A 19,113-nucleotide genomic window follows, 5' to 3' on the forward strand; every position below is an offset into this window, starting at 1 on the left:
GACAGAACAGGTGTGTTCAGCCTGGAATATTACATTTACTCAGAAACATTAAGAGTTAAAGCTGGAACAAAACAAAAAAAATGAAATCAGAGGATATTTATTTATTTATTCATCAAATGTTAGATTTTGTCATTCAAGCTGTTTTGACAACATCAAGTAAATTTGATTATTTGAAATTACCTCTCATCTTGTGAGGCTGGAAGACGTTCAAATCAGGGAGTAAAAAATACAAAAGAAATACCCACAATTGTACATAATATTTCTTGTCGTTGTCATGGTAACGTAATTTGTTCCATTCGTGTTTACACCATTACAAGACCTCACAGTCTCACACTCAATAATCTGACAGGTGACGGTCATGGTTATAAGGCTACATGGGGTACAATAGGGATAGTTCGATTCTGTCGTCTGCCTATCTCTGGCCAATCACAGGAATGCACTGTACGTATTGGTCAAGGTGCGAGCCTGTGATTGGTCGAGCAGATAGAGGCGAGTGGTTTACCTGTTATGTGACGGGAGCTGGTAAAGGTTGTTGGACCGGGACAGACGAGGAAGAGATGTATACAACTGTAAATAAAACGTCATATTCACTTGTGAGTTTGCTCGGTGTGGTTAACGTTGATAAACCAGTTTCATGCAAGGACTTCACTCTGTCTTCGACTCGTAAGTGGAACATTACTATATTAAGATATCCTAACAGCAGGTGATGGCAGCGTAACGTTCTATAAATGAAGGAATAACTACATTCAAACTTTTAAAATGGCTGAAAACACGATGTCTGCGTTTAAAGGTGAGCTGTATAGTGTTCATGTCTGAGTCAACTACAGCAAGTCCGTGTTTCTCTATCTCGCCGTATTTTCGTGTTTTTAGGATCGTTCGAGATGAAATGCGCCGGAAGCAGCAGGGGGCGTTGACAGAAAAACAGACAATTTTCAGCCGCTTTTCTAAATATCACTGGAGTTTCATACCAGATCAGATGAAACTGTAGTTTTACATTTGATTAGCTTTCTGATTCCTCATATGGTTTAAATGTATGTTCATTGTAGGTCTGACCAACAAAAGGACCACAAACAACTTTTTCATTTATTAGAAAGATTTGTAGATAATTCATAAATATGACAAACTCATTCTGCGGTAGATATCAATCCTGCTCTTATAAACAGAACACAGCTTGTTAAATAGGCAACACTCTACAGTGATGATAACTGTCTTTATTAGTTTTTAGTAGTATTAGTTACTGTTATTGTGTACAGACGCATTTCTTAAAAGTCTCTCCAGCTTCGACTGACAGCAGATCCAGCGGCCGCTGCCATCAGAAACAGACGTCGCTTCACGTAATGCAACTGAGGAAATGACTTATCTTAAAACATATTTCCTCAAATCCTCTCTCCTTGCATAGTTTCGCAAGTGAGAGAAACGGGGATGAAATTAAGAGATTTAGGATGTACCCAAGAAGTCATAGAAACAGTTGCTTCCTCTTAGATCCGATCATAGGCTACTTGTTTACAGACCTCGTTTGGATTTATTCATGTATGTTTGGAAATATATATTTATGTGGAAACTTGCGTTGTGTCTGTCTGTGAAAAACTTTGATGCTCGTTTTGATATGTTTTCTATAAATAAGCTGTATTACTATCAATCACACAAGATGTGTTTTTAAAATTAAACCTTTGTTGCTCAACATGAGACGAATATTACAAGTGCACAGCATATTTGGATTTCCTACAAAACGGGGTGTGTTGTCAAATCTAAGAGCCAATCAGCTCTTTAATCTGGCGACAGTCAGGCGTTTCCCATCATGCATTGGGGTCATGCAGTTGGTGGAGCGGCGCCTGGCTCTAACATCTGCGACCGCTCGAGTCTGCGCAGGACTGGCTCATCCCAAATTAGCATAATGACTATATTTCCCGTCACGTTTTGTGGCGTCACGTGACCCACCGTCACGTTATATATCTAAGAAGGTACCAACCGTTAAGAGACAACTATCACCATTACCTACGACCCAAAAATATAATTTACATCGCGCAGAACGGAAACACGCAAAGTTACAGGTACGTAACCTTCCCTGTAAGCCTAACAAAGGTTTGAATTGCTTGTACACAGTGTATCCTGTTGTTGCATGATGCAGTGTTTTTGTAAAATGTGATGATTCGTAACAAGCTGTGAACACTGGGCTAACAGCTCTTTCCTTGTTTTCTTTTTTACCTTCACCTCTCACTTTCTTTTGTGACGCTGCAGTATACTTTCTCACTTTATTCTGTAACGTTAGCCTATCTCTACCATTTCTTTTGTATCTTATTCTGTCTTCGTTTCTTTCTTTCTACCCACCTGTGACACATCTGTTTGTTTGCATCGCCAGGTTGCAAAATCAGTCATGGGTCCTGCTGCTGAAAAGAAGCTGACAGGCCTATTTGCAGCCACGTTTACTCCATTCACCACACAAGGGTAAGGAGCCTTTATGAATCCCTTCACCGTGTCTGCATGTTTTACCGGTCTAGCTGGTATTAGTGGTGTGGCTGTAGCCTCACATTTGTTTTCTAAATGATCTCAGTCCTAACTAATAATACGTCTGAAAACTAATACCACGTGACTATTCACTGGCTGAAGTCTCTGTCCGACAATCAGTGTTTTGTTCCTTTTTATATTTTATATGTAGACTTCACAATAGTTGTGCAGAACAAAATAAGCATTAATAAGAAAGGGAAAGTACTCCGTTTTGTGTCCGTCCTCCTCAAAGCCGCTAGCCGTCACTTTAGACGTCCGCTCCGTAGGGTTGATACCGCTGCTGGTCACGCCGCTCGCTAATCGCTCCAATAACAGCTGCTTCCTCCGCAAACATGCAGACTTTAACTGGACAACAGCTGCTTGTATCGACAACAAGGTCAACAACGCCTGTAATCAGGTGCCCATGTTAAATTATCAGGGGGTACATCCAAAGTCTTTTAATTGTCATTTCCTCGCTTGAGCCGGAAGTTGTTCTGCTCCGCAATATTGACGGTCTTCGTCCTAAAGCTGTTATTTCTGATCTGAGGATCGAAGAGGGATCTCCGAGGAGCGAGGACGCACGAGAACAACCTTCCAGGAAGTGTTTTAACGGCAGACACGCCCCCTCATTGTTCATCAGTTATTTGATTGGACGCTGCAGCTGATCGGACTGATCAGCTTTTTCTAAATAAGAATGAATGAATGCATTTAATTTATATTGCGCTTTTCACAGACAGTAGTATCACAAAGTTGAGTTTCATACCAGAGTGATTACAGATTCAACTCTAGTTTTATATTTGATTAGTTTTCTGGTACACCGTCTAGTTTAAATACATGTTCATTGTTGATCTGAACAACAAAAGGACCACAAATGACTTTCTTTAGAAAGATTTGTCTTTTCATGATCTGATATTTCCCTCAATAACTTTTATTATGGATACAATTCAGAGTCAGAGAGAGCTGGAGACACTAAACACTTTTTACATCATTTAATTAAGTCGGTGAGGCTGATCATTCAGGAGTGTCTGGTTTGATTAGTTATATAATTGACATTTCCCCGAAACATGGAGCCTAAAAAAATGTATTCCAGTATTCAAGATAAACCATAATCATATTCTGGGTTAATTAATAATGATGTCACAATCTGAATTTCAAAATGTACAAGCAAATAATTGTTAAATATATAAACGCATTCTGCCGGTAGAAATCGATCCTGTGATTATAAACAGGACACAAACTACAGAGAGAAAACACCTACTCCGACAGTGATGAAGTGTCTTTATTAGTTACTATTATTAAGTACAGTGGTCATGTGAGCAGACACGAACTTCTCAAAAGTCTCTCCAGCTGTTAAAGCCAGCTGATCCAGCTGTGATCAGTGGCCGCCGTCATCATAAACGGACATCGCTTCCCGTGACACAATTGAGGAAAGGACGGCTCCTGTATCTTAAAACATATTTCCTCGTTTATTCTCTCCTCTGTTTCGCAAATGAGGGAAACGAGGATGCAATTAAGAGACTTGGGATGTACCCCCGGTAGTCGATCGGTAATCAAGACTTGTTTGTGATTTTCCGGGAAAGGGTCACATGATAGGGGCGTGACGAATCAGGGAAGTCATGGCTGCTAACAACCAATCAAGTAGCGAACGCGGGTGTGGGCGTGATCGTTTCCAAACTTATGCGTTTACGGCGTCCACACGACAAGGCAACCCCGGAGTTTTCAAACTTATCCGTGCTCGAAAACTCCGGCGTAGTGTGGCCGCTGAGTGTGAACGTAGCACAACATATGTTTTAAAATGGAAACGTAGTATTGAGTGATGTGTTGTAGAGTTAAAAGTGAGGAATGAGGCGTGTGGACATAATTGAAAACTGTGGCACCCTCCTGTAGATCATGTAGATCAGTGATTCGCAACTGGTGGGTCGCGACCCAAAAGTGGGTCGCGGGCCCGTTTTCAGTGGGTCGCGGGCCTTTGCCTGACAAAAATAGTTTGTTTATTTTGAAGGGCATTTTTTATGCAGCGTAATTATTCCAGCATTTACGGCACTTGTGGTGTGGGTTGTGAAAGTCAAATCATAGGAATATTTCCAAAAGACAGAAATGGCCAGAGAGACCAGAGTCATTAGACTCTGACTGGACAGACTCATAGAGGTGAATTCTTCCAACACTACTTTCTCTTTTTGGAAGATGAGAAAAATATAATATTGTGGATTTTTCACTTCACCCTGAATGAACTGAATTTAAAGCTGCAGGGCAATTCAGTGAAAATATTTTTTCTAAATAGAATTTCATTACATAATTTATTTTTTAATCCAGCTGTTATTTTACTTGAAATGAGAAGAACATGTATCCATGTATTTCTATGTATTTATAATCCATCCAGTTCAATTTGAAAAATGAGAATAATATTTGTTAAAATATAATGTGTGCTTTCTTTATTTGATTTGACAGTTTATATATATATATATATATATATATATATATATATATATATATATATATATATATATATATATATATATATATATATATATATATATATATATATATATATATATATATATATATATATATATATATATATATATATATATTTTAAATAAATAAATAAATATCAAAATATTTATATTTGGGTAGTGGGTCCCGGCTTGTCATTAAGGGATGATGGTGGGTCCCGCAGCCAGACCAGTTGAGAACCACTGATGTAGATCATGCACTATTGCATGTTTTGTTTTTTTTGTGCAAAATGTGTATACCTACATTTTTCCAAAACAGTGAAGTCAACCTAGTAGAGATTGGACCTTATGTTGACTACTTGCAAGAGAAGCAAGGTGTTAATAGCATATTTGGTAAGTTTAAAGGTGGATTCTTCCTTCTGATATCTGTCATTTTCTGTTTTCCATTCTGAATCATCCCCAAAATTGCATGCTGCATCTTGTTGGTTTGTAGACTTGTCAATATGTTTGTCCTCTGTTCACCGTGTTAACCCTAAAGTCCGGTAGCACCCTGGAGAACCAGGCCTGAGTCGGTTAGTTGTTAGTTTGGGACAGCAACTCTACATTTAGACTGAAATGATCTGTGAAGTCACTTCACAAAACTTTCCAAAGCTAAGAAAAGAACTCTTCACACCGAAGGCTTTAGTTTCATTTCTTTTTCAGAAGCTCGTGATAGTTTACATTTTGAATGCACTAGTTTCAACATTTAAAAGGCAATTCTACCACCTGTAACTACAATAGAACCACCGATTATTTCAAGAATAATTCCAATTTCCTTTTAGCCACATAATCCATTTTCTATGTGATGTGTTAATACCAGAGAGCAGAGCTGTCATCAAAACATATTGCGTCATAGTGTGATCTACGCTATTATTTTGTCATCAGCCCTTTTTTGTGCAATTGTTCTGACATTAAAAAGTGTCTACCTTTTTAATTCAACTACCTAATATTTTAATAGAATTATACCATTTTAAAAACTATTATCCCGATTACATCGTAGCGCGATCCGATTTTAAAGGGGCCTTGTGTGACTCACAGAAGCGCAGTGTATCCTTGAGGCCCGACAAACCGGTTGGATGAACAACCTTTCTCCTGCTATGTTTGCAAAGGCTCTGTTGTGCTCAATCTGTTCCACAATAGCCACTGTCCCTGGAACAGAGAGAAGTTAGATGAAGGCGACGATATCTAATCTGAACCTTCGCTCTAACTTTGATCAAAGCTAATCAGTGTTTCCTGTGTGTCAATCGTGTTTCTGATTACCGTTTCATTTCACACTTTACTCAAAACCCAATGAATCACCTTAGTTCCCGCTAAGCTCCTCCTCTACCCAGCAGAGGATGCTGATCATGCTCTTTCTCATCTCCCTGTCGTTGTCTGCATCACCGCTCATTACCCGTGTAATTGTTTTGTCCTCTCACTAATTGCACACTCAGTCGTCCTGGTGGTGGAACCCTCTATGAACAGGCCCCATTCAGAGGTTTCTTCCACTTTTTTTGTTTTTGCAAAAAGATCTGGTAGTGCTACCTATGCTAACCGTGGCATTGTATGTTAGACAATCCTTTTTTATGTATGTATGTATGTATGTATGTATGTCTGTGTGTGTGCAATTAGAAGTCTCTTGCTTTCTTTCCTTTCCTTTGTTCTTTGTGGATTTAGTATGACACACTATATTGTAATCTATTGCTTTGTGATTCAGTGAAGCTATAGATTCAGGCCAGCTTGTTCTCTTTATTTGACTTTCCTTCAAGATGTGTTTTTTTTGTGATGTGCAAAAATGGTATCTACGTAAGACAAGACTGTACTTGCTTTCAGTGAATGGGACCACCGGAGAGAGCCTGTCTCTCACTGTTGCAGAGAGGAAGATCCTGGCTGAGGAGTGGTGTCATAAAGCCAAGGGCAGGTAAGTCGTCACACGGGGGGTGGGGGGGCGGGCTCTATCGGGAGGGATTCATTCCGTTTGTCGAGTCTAATGCAACAGTAAATCGACAGATTGTGAAATTTCTTGCATGTGTCGCCAGATTAGATCACGTGATCGTGCACGTCGGCTGCATGAACCTTAAAGACGCCAAAGAGCTGGTGAGTTGTTTCCTTTAGTGAGACACAAGGGGACCAGGAGGCGTGTTTCACAAAGAAAGATTCTCAGTCATGAACCAGGCTTACTGCGGTGAATCTGGCTTATTTTCAGGAAATGAGAGAAGGGAAACTTATCCCCCAAGACTAGCCTGGTCCCAGTCAGGCTGTTTAAAAAAAGGGAAGTGATTTAAGTGCCATCTCATCATGAGTTTAGTTTATTCATTTTAGCGGAAGAACATGTTAATTTCCACTTTAATTGCCATGTTGACAATTCTACATTTGGGGTCCTTCGACTTTTCTGGAGGTAGTGTTCAGTCCTGGAGGTATTGATGATGAAGTCTCTTAATATATTTTTTATGGTGCATGCAATTCCACTCGGCCCGCCTCGTCCGCTTAGTTCAGTCGCCGATGTCCCACATTTTTCAAGTCTTTCGACATCTAATTTCATTCAGTGTTTGCACGTGGCGACAGTAAGAGCGACGCAAAAGACTAGACGGCAGGTTATGTCAGACTGTTTCCTGGTTCTGAGCAGTTGCTTTAGTACGGCTTGAACCAACAAGATGCAACAAGTTCTTTTAGTTTAGGATTTTGTTTGTTCAAAACAGCTGTTCTTTTCTTTTTCTTTTTTTTATGCTAAGCTAACAGACTGCTAGCTGAAGCTTCATATTTAACTTCTTCAAACAGCTTCTCGTCGAACTCTCTGCCAGAAAGTGTTGAACTATTCCTTTAAACCAGTTGTAACTTGAATGAGAAAAAAAAACCAAGCAAGAGAATTTGTTGAGTATGACCCAGAGTCCTGAATTTTCCCAACAATGGGAACTAAACAGTAGTTCAAAACACTTCAGTGATCGTATATACTGTATAAAGAAACTACAAATGTAAGATATCCACTATAGCAGTAGCTACTAATTGTCTTAGTTTTTGTTGCTCGTCCTCACGACGTTCATGTTCCCTCCAGGCAGCACATGCAGCGCAGATCGGGGCTCATGCCATTGCCGCCATGGCCCCGTTCTTCTTCAAGCCCAGAACTGCAGGTATGCGTTGGTTTTAATGGGGGGGGGAAGGATTTATTTCCACATTTTCAAATGCAAGTTCACACCCACTGAAAATGTGGGTGTGACGTCAATACTGTGTGCTTGTTTCACACTTGTTGTACACATTTCTTTCCCTGTCATTCTGCTTCAGACGTGTTGAGGTCGTTCCTCCAGGAAGTGGCTTCGGCTGCCCCGACTCTGCCTTTCTATTATTATCATATTCCAGCTGTCACCGGTGTTAATTGTAAGTGCCACTGATGATTGATTTTGCAGTTGCATTTAGAAATGGAGAGGCTCTGCATCCCGACCATGATTGAAAAAGCATGTTGAATGTCGGACCGTCTATAACTGATGGTATACTGAATGCGAGGCGGTCTTTCCTTTGTCTTTTCTTCAGTGCCAGCGAGAGATGTGTTGGAAGGGATTGAAGAGCTCATTCCGTCCTTCAGAGGTGTGAAGTTCAGTGGGGCTGACCTGATGGACTTTGGCTACTGTGTCAGCAACTATCCGCCTCACTGGTCCTTCCTCTACGGGGCAGACGAGGTCAGCTCTTTCTCCATCTTCTATAGTTGCTTATCTTGAAAGAAGTTTTTTTCCACTCTGACCTCCACCACAGAGCCGTCCTAAAACAAAGTTTCTGTCTTTTTTGTCCATAGCAACTGCTTGCAGCTTTGGCTATGGGGGCCGATGGAGCAGTTGGAAGGTCCGTGTGTGTGATCCTGCATAGTGCTTCATCTCCTTTCCTTCACTCTGGTTAACGGTTATTTACATGCATTTCATTTGTCTGCCTGCAGCACTTACAACTATGTAGGACGTCATTTCAACAAGCTCACGTCGGCATTTAAGGACGGCGATGTTGTCCAAGCCAGGAAGATGCAGGTACCGCCCATCTTGCTGCTGTTGCTTCCAACTTCACTTTGCTATATATATTTTTTTTACATTTATGTTTGCTGACATCTTTGTCTCATTTCCATGAGCAGTTCAAGCTGCAAGAGCTCATCTGTTACGCCATGAAACTTGGTGAGCGGCGCCTGCGTCATGTTATATATTAGATGAATGAATGCTCCTGTGCTATAGAAGTCTTTCGCCACCTTTTTTGAAACGTCCTTATTGTTATTGACAGGCTTCGACGTGGGAGTGAACAAGCAGCTGATGAGCGAGTTGTCAGGCTTGAGCCTCGGGCCCCCTCGGCTCCCTGTGGCGCCGTGTCCTTACGCTGACGTTGTGCTCATCGTGAAGAAATACCGGCACATTTTTGCGGACTGTTGATAGTTTGTTGATTGTTAACATCCATCGTTAGCTCAACACAGTACATTTACACCTTGAATCAAACGTTACTGTTTCGAGATGTTTTTCACGAGTCAGTCCTTACCTTTTTAATGGGGGTGGGAAAAAATCAAATATGTTAACCAATTTTTTTTTAATCTTTTTTTTATGATTTCTGAAATGTAAGAATAACTAACTCAGGGAAATGTGGCACTTTTTCTGCTACATGTAGGGAAACGGGGACTGTCACGTGACATTCATAGAACTTAAAAATGATCACAGTGAACCATCCTCAAACAATATGAAACAAAAGAGTCAAAGCTTTACTAATTCATTGTTTTTGTGTTTGAAGTTCGTAGAATGTTTTCCCACCAGTGAAATGAAAGTTCAGCATTATTTTTCCACTTTGAAAAATACAAAAAGTTATGGAAAAACCCAGGCATCAAAGTTCAAAGTCAGCTTTATTGGCAGTTCCACAATATGTACCGAACATACCGAGGAGTTGAAAAAACTAAGCTCTCTCTCCATCAGAGGGACGATAACTGAGACAGACGAAGTGTTGAAATGAACGCTGTCATGAAAGAATAAACACTCCAGAAAAGGAAATGAAGCATCTTTGTCGTAAGAAGGTCGCATAAAACACAGATTCAGCCTGTTTTGAGTTAGAATTCATACCGTCGGTGTTTGTTGTTGTTGTATTACTTATTAAAGGGCAATATACTGTATCATTCCTCTGGTTTGTATTATTATAACAATGAATCACTCATTTCTTAATAGCTAATGCGTTGATCTATGTGGTGGTCCAGATTAATTAATGTCTCTTTCTATTGTTCCTGAGAACTTTAAAAGTGTGTGTGTGTGTGTGTGTCAGCTGGAAATTCTGCACTGTCTTGACTTTTTTTTAATACTTCCCTCTAGCTCTGTATTCACGAACATTTCCTTGAAATACACAATAGTTTGCTATTATTGTAGTCCTGGAATCACTGCGTTATTTATATCAGCTGATAATTAACTTGAAAACCAGTTGTGGATTTGTTTGTGGTTACATTTGTTTGCTTAAACAGTTCAAGCGACTTTCAAGAAATCTTCTGAGAACAAGTAATATCCTGTTTGCACTTCTCACATGAGTTTACGTAACTTTAAACCTGGATAAAATTGTGCTTTGCACCCAAATTTGAAAATTCTAAAACCAGTCGTTCTCGATAAGTCCTCTCCCAACCTGCATGTCACTGCAGTTGATTCCAATGAACCTCTAACTACGAGGTTTGGTAGTTTTGATCGATGTGGTTCCATTAAAAACATCTGCTTCTCTATTCGCCACAAATAGGCAGCGAATTTAGAGAAACTGTAGGTAAACCAATGTGAGAGAGAAAAGCAAGTGATGCCGAGATCGAAAAGTGGCGGATGGTGTGCCGATCCCTGGAGTGGTATGGGACTGTTTTTCAGCGGTTTACCGATCCCTGGAGTGGTATGACACTACCACCTTCCACTTGTTAAAGCCGAGTTGCCTCTCTGAATAGAAAATCTGGATTCAAAACAAGTGCGGCGAGTAATCCGTGCGTGCTTAGCAGCAACCCTGGCCTCAGGCTGCATGTCTAGTTGTGAACTACAGTAGTCTTCTGTGACGACCGTGTGTGTGTGTGTGTGTGTGTGTTGGGGTACTACAGTGAGGCCATGAGGTCAAGTAATGGTCATTACGGTGGTGATTGTCACTGCTGTCCTAGTCAGTAGTCAGCCTGTGTGATTGGAGGCGGTTTTAAGATGAGCACTTATTCAACACTATCACAGGCAGCACTTCTCAGAAAGGCATTATTCACGCCCATAATATCACTTTCTACCCCCGAGGCTGTGTTGAATGGGCCCATCACACTTTGGTATTACCGTAAGCATGGTAAGTGAACAGAGAGGAGATGATATGGGATGATCCCCATGAGGACAGTGGGCTCTTGTGTTCAATATATTCTTGTTAGCCGTGGAGCCTTCATGTTCCACCCGTTTCACATTATTCTGTTTCCTTGAATGTTCTTCTCTCCTCCTCAGCTCAATTCAGACACACTTACATGTACCCTATCCTGAAAGCCCACTTCTTCCCATAGACGAAGGATTAAATCACAGACGTATTCTATTTAAGGATGGTTTTCTATTAAATATATCGTGTGACGGGATCCACACTTGTGGGCTTTCATCTTGTTCCTCTCAGCTCATGCCATGCCTCGCCTCCATGAAATGTCAGACGGGCAGCAGACAGGGGTTCACTTGGGGTTCACTTGGTGGGGGTCTGGCAGCCTGTGACAGCGACTCCCTGCACGCCACCTGACTCGCTCGCAACTGATACGACTGAGAGGTTGCGGAAGGTCTGGTGAGGTCTTTCTTTCGTTGTCTCACAGCTTGGTTGTGAGTGCAGTCTGCGTATTAGATGTGTGTGATAGTAGTGAAATGTGTGTATGTGCATGTCTTTGGAGAAGGGTTGCCGGGCTACAACTCCATTTTGCTGGCCTTTGTGCCGAGAGTTCAAATGATTTGCTGCACAACTTCTGTGTGGAGCTCTTTGCTCCATCTGACATTTCCAAATCAGCTGTTTTGACAGTTTTGTCAGGGTATCGTGGGAAAAGTAAATCCTGAGCAATGAACTTGCCTTTTCAAGAGATGGCACAATGCAGCCATTTGAATGAAATAGGTTCAATACCATAAAGACAGGGGGGAAAAGTCACTTTCTTTGTGTTGTAGAGAAGGCTCGTCTCCCTGAGGCTTATCCTAAAAGTGACCAATGCTGCCCTCAGCTGTTTATACTTTGCACTTACAACTAACTACTGGATAAATGGACTCATTGTGAGCTTTGGCTGCTCCACTGCGTAAAGGACCAATAAGGGATTCGATGAGTAAGAGTGATATCATTCTGAGCAATAAGCAGAATGGAAATGGAAAGGTGACTTATGTAATGATGATGTCCTGTTTTGTGGCGATGGCATCATTTACTGGACAGAAGGCATTGATTCAAGGGCTGATTATGCTATTATCTTGGCCTGACTGTGGCCTACTTGAAAGAAAGAAAAAAGGGGGAAATTATTGTCTTTTATCTTGTCATTTTCATACTTTCTCGAACTTTTCTGTAAAATATGCACATATTGGCAGACATAATGAAACCAAAAATCATCCTTTAACTGCATACAGCACTGCATTTAAACGCATTATTTATCAGCAGATCAACACATTGGTCAACCCAACGGTATTTTTTAAAGATTCTTAAAATAAACAGTTTATAAATAATTTTAGGATGAAAACAAATGTTTGACATCTTAATACAGTACATTTGTATTTCTGAAACTCATAAAAGCCGAATTATTGATCATTATTTGACAATTAACGATGCTGATTTAACCGTAACAAATTCATTCTTGACCATGGAAACGGTTAGTCAAAGATATTCTCAGTCCATTTATTAGCGTTTTTCCTGGTGCTTTCAGTCGCACCTCACGGTCTTCCTCAGTGGATGGACATGGGAGGGGATGTGGTCCCATGTCTCCATGTCTACTGCTGAAAAAGGTTCGTGCGTGGACCCCGAGCTACGTATTTATTTATTTAATATCTAAGACGACAAAATATGTAAATCATACACAATGGGACAGTACTATTACTACAGTAGGATATTAAATACATTAAATAAAGCACGAATAGCCACTATAAACACAAACGGACGTCCAATGTCTGAAGAAAACGGTTTCAGTAAAAGCGAGGCGGAAACTATTTTGTGGACACTTGGCTCCGCACAACGAGAAGTACGGAACCATTTAGCAGTGACACACACACAAAGCTCTTGCGTTTCCGGCCAGCTCAGCGCGTCAGCCCTACTGTGTTGTCAGTTTACAGCCCCGTCAGACGCTGGTGACCAGTTTACCTGTAACGTTCACTGGGCCGCGGAGAAACAGCCGGACATCGCGGAGAGAGATGGTGCTGCTGACGATGATCGCTCGGCTGGCTGACGGTCTGCCGTTAGCCGCCTCAATGCAGGAGGACGAGCAGGTTAAAATAGCAGCTTTTTTCTTTTTAGTTGCTAGCTGTCTGTTCGCTGTTATCACTGCAGGCTGTGAACGCCTCTTAAGTTGTACAAATGCTAGACTGACACGTTGGCTAACAGCGGCTGGAGGCCTGTCTGTGTGTACACATAGAAACTGACTGTGTTTGAACCCTCGCCTAATCCAGATGCTGCTTCTAGACCTTTGAGCATTGCATAACTTCACCTGTAAGCTATGTGAGCCTTAACACAGTCTAATTTAAGTCTTCAAAATCTGCTTTCCACAGTCATATCTATATGTTGTAACACCTGATTTAAAGGTTATGCATATTTTCCAGCAGAACATTACAGGTCAATCTATACTTATTTTAGCTGATCGTATACATATATACATATGATGCATGTATGTATGTATGTTGGACCGATAAGAAACCAGAAACAGTTAAAAATGATGTTTTTGACGTTAAGTTAAAAAAAAGTGTTGCAGTTACATATCTTGTCCACCAGAGGGCGATAGCGTGTTTTTCAACTGTAAAATGATCTGCTCAGTAGATGTTTTGCTTGCCATTTTGAAACACCAAATTTAAGGAAATTCTTATCAGAAGTGTTTTATTTTTTTTTTTAAAGAATACCGTCTGAAATTATGTTAATTATTAAAATGTCCTCGTGGTTCAGATGCAACAGCTTGTTCTATTGCATCATGTCACGAACCCTCCTCAAAACTCCAATAGACACAAACTTAACATATGAGAAAATGTAAAAAAATATATGGCATTGTGACATGTTAAGTTGTTGCGTTATGTTTTGAGCATGACTTACCAGGAGTCTAACATCTCTCCCTTCACTCTCTTGTTTGCTCTCATAAAGGGAAGTGAAAAGGTTTGTTGTCTCTGCTCTGTGCTTCCACATCATGCGTGTGTATCTGTGATGCTACCGTGTTGCTGTAAGGAAACTGTCATTTGCATTTAAACAAATGAAAAAAACCATCCACCATCCAAAAATTCTGGCCCAACTTCACCACAAACAGCTGGAGTGGCGCTTTGTTCTTAAAGCATCACACTGCTGAGTCTGTCTGTAGTGGTTTGTGCCAACTATTTATTTCCAGCACGCTTTACAGGGCAAGAAATGCACTCCGTCAAGGGAGATAGTGTGAAATCTGGACTTTGGGGGCGGTTGCTATTTTCGTCTGTCTTGTGAAGCACTTAAGCAAACAAATAAATAAATCACACTGTCATTTAACTAGTGCTGCAATAGTGACATTTGCTTGTGAAATGTAGCAAATGTAGCACACTAAAAGTCTATTTCTTGCCCTGGGTAAACACCATATTTTCTGTGTGAGATGCGAGTGAGTCGCGTGGTTACTGATCTGCTCTCTCTCTCCCCCCCGTCTGATCAGATGGGTCGGGACCTTCAGCAATATCAGAGCCAAGCTAAGCAGCTCTTCAGGAAACTGAATGATCAGAGTCCCACACGCTGCACTTTAGAGGCCGGCTCCATGTCATTTCAGTGAGTATGAAGAACAACATGAATACAGTTACAACCACATTTCTTAATGTTATAACACAGTGGCATAGAACACTCAAAGAAATGTGGAATACTTATTTCTATCACGGTGTCTTGTTCTCCCTGCAGCTATTTCATAGATAAGGGAGTGTGCTATCTGGTGCTGTGCGAAGCCAGCTTTGCTAAGAAGCTGGCCTTTGCTTACCTCGAAGACCTGCAGGCAGAGTTTCATGAGCAGCATGGAAAGAAGGTCCCCACTGTTTCCCGGCCCTACTCCTTCATCGAATTTGGTGAGACGAAAAGACAGCCAGGAGCAACTGAATCACTGCCTCTCTGGGCCGAAAAGTTCCGACTCGCTGTTTGTCTCAAATGCGAAAGGAAACAGATTTATATTTATAATGTCGCTGAAGAAGTATCTAATGTTGATTGGTTGTGTCTGGCCTATGCTGAGTGCTTGGTGAGGTCAGTGTCGGTCATGATATCGATGCAGTAGATGCATCAAATTTAAATGTTATGACTTTTGAGTGACTTTTCTTGCATCGCTGGTCAGTTCTGCGTCACCTGCGAAGAACAAAAAACGTCAAGTTAAAAAAAGTGTTGCAGTTACATATCTTTTCCACCAGAGGGCGATAGCGTGTTTTTCAACTGTAAAATGATCTGCTCAGTAGATGTCTTGCTTGCCATTTTGAAACACCAAATTTAAGGAAATTCTTATCAGAAGTGTTTGTTTATTTTTTTTTTTTAAGAATACCGTCTGAAATTATGTTAATTATTAAAATGTCCTCGTGGTTCAGATGCAACAGCTTGTTCTATTGCATCATGTCACGAACCCTCCTCAAAACTCCAATAGACACAAATTTAACATATGAGAAAATGTAAAACAAATATATGGCATTGTGACATGTTAAGTTGTTGCGTTATGTTTTGAGCATGACTTACCAGGAGTCTAACATCTCTCCCTTCACTCTCTTGTTTGCGTGATTGTTAAAAATCAATAGGAGCGAACTCAAATGCCACTCTCGTTTATTATGGCACTGATTAAATCGATCAGACAGGGGATTTAGTCAAACGCACAGATAACGTCTTTTTATTATTTTTGTGCCGCGCCAGACACCTACATCCAAAAAACCAAGAAGTCGTACATTGACAGCCGAGCGAGAAGGAATCTGGGCAGCATCAACACGGAGCTCCAGGACGTGCAGAGGATCATGGTGGCTAACATAGAGGAGGTGCTGCAGAGGGGAGAGGCTCTCTCTGGTAAGTCCATGTCGACGTGTCCTCCTCTCACCCAACGATTAAAGCTCACATCCACACTGATCCTCATTTGATTTTTTTTTTTGCCCTCGTCCGTGTCTCCCTCGCCTCCTTTTTCACCCCTCCCCCCCCTCCCCTCTGCAGCGCTGGACTCCAAGGCCAGCAACCTGTCCAGCCTGTCGAAGAAGTACAGGAGCGACGCCAAGTATCTGAACACCCGCTCCACCTATGCCAAGCTGGCAGCCGGCGGTGTGTTTTTCATCATGCTCATTGTCTATGTGCGCTTCTGGTGGCTCTGAGAGAGGAAGAGGAAAGAGGTACCGACGTGGAAAATGAGCTGCAGGGAGTCTGCAGACACTAAAAACAGGATACCTGCTCTTAATAAGACTTTGCTGACATACACCACCGCCCATTTTCTTCTCACCTGGATGTGTGATCTGATCATAAATGATGACATGTAATATTCGTAACAATTATTCAATAATGCGTTAGAGATACTGGAGATGAGTGGAACTAAGTGAATGCGTCCGTGTGGGTTGATTGCTCTGTTTTTGTAGGTGATTGGTTTTGAAGTGTGGAGGGAAAATGAAGAGAAAAACAAGTTTCCTGTTTCTGCAAGTTTCCAAAGCTGTACTGAACTGTAACAGCACTGATTTCATCGAAACAACTCTATTTATCTTGAGCACAGCATATGGGTATCTGCATTCATTCACATTATAATCACAGTAGTGGTGGCTTAATGGCCCTGGAACACAGTTACAACGATTTGGAAAAAAATAAGAACAGTAATTCAAGTAGACTTGAGGGTTTATTGTTTTAAATAGTGTATGTAAGCCTTGCAAAAGGCTATTTCACCGGTGTATACTTCAGCTGATTCTTTCCACCATTATGGGAAGTCAGTGACCCCACAAGGGACTGTACAAAAACTATTGGGGAGTCAGGAGGATGATGGTTTTTTTTGTTTTATTGCCAAAAGCAGGGAAGTCAGATTTCTTTTGAAGGTGCTAAATTGGAAATTCAGAGCATTAATATTGCAGCGAACGATGGCGTCCAGAGCGGAGAATGAAGTCCCTCTCCCTCTTTGTGTGTTGTAATCAGAGCTTCTCTGTGCTTTGTTTACATAGCCAGTCTGGCCACGCTTGCATGTGAGTCGCTGTGTGTCCTTTGCGTGTGTGGCGAGCTAATCGTCGTCACCCTCCGGTCCCACCTTTTTTTAATTTTATATTTCTGCCCTTAAATCAAAGAAAAGCATTGTTTTAGTGTTCACAGTGGGTCATAAAGGTTCCCTTTATCATACGCAGAGAACAACAATAGGCCCTTTTCACAGCAGCCATTTTGACATGAAAAAACACAGGTGTAATGGATTAACTCTGCTCCTGTTCTGTTTAGTGTTTCACAGCCAATACAGTGAGCCAGCAGGCTCAATAACAGGGCCCTGGCCCATCGCTATTGTTATTAATCACCCCTGTGTTTACCTGCTGTGATAAGGGCCTTTCCTGTCAATTTTATTTTGTATTTTTAGCATCACAGTCAACTAGCTAATAGGATAAATGATGAGAAACAGAACATGGAAATGTATGTGTACAATTAATACTGATTCGATTATCTTGTTACCTCCTTCACTTTAGCCTTCATCACAACAAGTAATGTGCCACATGAAGTTGGCCAATATCATTTTTATTATACAAGTTTAGCCTATTAATTACTCTTTATTCTAAAATAGAGGGTGGTTGGATTATTCATAGGAGGGGGGCCAAAATAAAATGTTAAAGACGCTGGGGGAAGCCTAGTTTCTTCAACCCCCCCCCTCAATAACTTTGGTACAGTCCCTACCTCAGCAGAGTGTAGCCGTACCCCTTTTACCGTCTCTTGCACCGTGGCTGTGTGGGCCAACACCTTTCTGTTACCAGACGTACAAACATTAAACACGTCTGGTCGGGTCCTTGTTTCATGTTGTATAAAGTGTCCACATGTAGACTCGATGTAACGGTGAATTCAGCCTGAGAGACGCAGGTGCTCACGGCCGGAAAGGACACCTTCTCCTTTTCTGTTCTGTCTGCCATCTATGAATAAAATCATTTGCACAAAACACGCTTCCTTCCTGTCAGAAGACCTTCAATAGTTGTTCTTTATCTGGGAACGTAGATAAGAGTTGTTTGCGTTATAAAGTTAGGAGGAATTCTCACTGTTGGTTAAGCCATTTTATGCAGAATACACATACAAGACAACAAATTGCCACCAGTTTATATCATAATCCTGATCCGAGGCTGTTGAAATGCAAATGTGGGTTATCTAAGACAGGAACTCACCACAGCAGGTAGAATTGTACATTCTTTGCCTGAGATTTAACCTTTTAATCTTTTTCCTATGAGCGTCTGAATAATATAGATTATGCAAAACACTTCCAGTAAAATAACTCTCTTTGTAAAAGATGGGGGGGGGGGGGGGGGAACATCAATTAAAAAAAGCGTAGTCAACTGCGACTTCTGAGAAGGATACCCAGTGACTCAGAGGGCACCTCCAGGTATTTTCCAGAAATATTTTTGACATTACCCTCATGCTATTTCATGGTGTTTGCCACCAAAAACACCGTCTGATGATACCTCTCTTGGCCAGCAGGCAGAGTGCTTTGCTCACTGTTGCACTGATGCAGTTGGGGGGAAAAAATGAAATAATGAGGCTCAAAATCTCCCTGACTTGCAACTTCTGCTGCTGACAGTGGCCTTCTGCTAGCCGAGCTCCAAATCATAGGTTTTAAAAGGACGGAAAAATATAGGCTGCATCTTCTGGGATATGAGAGAAAGAAAGAAAAAAAGAAAAGCAGACTGTTGCAGATGCAGGTCTCTACCGCATACATGCAACAAATACGAGCATTGTGAGCTGCCAGAGGAGCAGGCTGACTCTTCAACCTGAGGTAGAACAGGAAATGTCAGAGGAGAAATGAGAAGCAGCAGAGGGTAGCGTGCCAAAAACAAACCACAGGGCACGGGCTAAC

At 41.3% G+C, this 19,113-nt stretch overlaps 2 protein-coding genes across 3 annotated transcripts; both read left to right on the forward strand.

Annotated features, from left to right (window-relative positions):
• Positions 1 to 540: 540 nt before the first annotated feature.
• npl (N-acetylneuraminate pyruvate lyase (dihydrodipicolinate synthase)) lies at positions 541 to 10,074 on the forward strand. 2 transcript variants are annotated; one of them, XM_079266792.1, is made up of 12 exons: positions 541 to 663; positions 2,360 to 2,445; positions 5,257 to 5,330; positions 6,789 to 6,876; positions 6,995 to 7,052; positions 8,008 to 8,083; positions 8,235 to 8,327; positions 8,481 to 8,626; positions 8,740 to 8,786; positions 8,878 to 8,962; positions 9,064 to 9,103; positions 9,207 to 10,074. In XM_079266792.1, exons 2-12 carry the CDS (start codon positions 2,375 to 2,377, stop codon positions 9,350 to 9,352), a joined length of 924 nt encoding a protein of 307 aa, XP_079122918.1. In that variant the 5' UTR covers positions 541 to 663; positions 2,360 to 2,374; the 3' UTR covers positions 9,353 to 10,074. The 2 variants fall into 2 exon arrangements, with proteins under 2 accessions (XP_079122918.1, XP_079122917.1); XM_079266791.1 differs by lacking the exon at positions 541 to 663 and adding an exon at positions 1,887 to 2,051.
• Positions 10,075 to 13,189: 3,115 nt separating this feature from the next.
• On the forward strand, positions 13,190 to 18,201 carry sec22bb (SEC22 homolog B, vesicle trafficking protein b). Its single transcript, XM_079267887.1, has 5 exons — positions 13,190 to 13,369; positions 14,758 to 14,867; positions 14,994 to 15,154; positions 15,975 to 16,121; positions 16,263 to 18,201. Exons 1-5 carry the CDS (start codon positions 13,295 to 13,297, stop codon positions 16,415 to 16,417), a joined length of 648 nt encoding a protein of 215 aa, XP_079124013.1. The 5' UTR covers positions 13,190 to 13,294; the 3' UTR covers positions 16,418 to 18,201.
• Positions 18,202 to 19,113: the final 912 nt, after the last annotated feature.

Source organism: Melanostigma gelatinosum (genome assembly GCF_949748355.1).
Source record: "Melanostigma gelatinosum genome assembly, chromosome: 4".
NCBI lineage: Eukaryota > Metazoa > Chordata > Actinopteri > Perciformes > Zoarcidae > Melanostigma > Melanostigma gelatinosum.

Excerpts from the sequence above, each read along its gene's own strand:
- sec22bb (XM_079267887.1), top strand. The coding sequence starts at position 13,295 with ATGGTGCTGCTGACGATGATCGCTCGGCTGGCTGACGGTCTGCCGTTA. Across the intron at positions 13,370-14,757 it reads CAATGCAGGAGGACGAGCAG|ATGGGTCGGGACCTTCAGCA; the intron begins GTTAAAATAGCA and ends CCGTCTGATCAG. Across the intron at positions 16,122-16,262 it reads GAGGGGAGAGGCTCTCTCTG|CGCTGGACTCCAAGGCCAGC; the intron begins GTAAGTCCATGT and ends TCCCCTCTGCAG.
- npl (XM_079266792.1), top strand. The coding sequence starts at position 2,375 with ATGGGTCCTGCTGCTGAAAAGAAGCTGACAGGCCTATTTGCAGCCACG. Across the intron at positions 2,446-5,256 it reads ACTCCATTCACCACACAAGG|TGAAGTCAACCTAGTAGAGA; the intron begins GTAAGGAGCCTT and ends TTTCCAAAACAG. Across the intron at positions 5,331-6,788 it reads AGGTGTTAATAGCATATTTG|TGAATGGGACCACCGGAGAG; the intron begins GTAAGTTTAAAG and ends ACTTGCTTTCAG.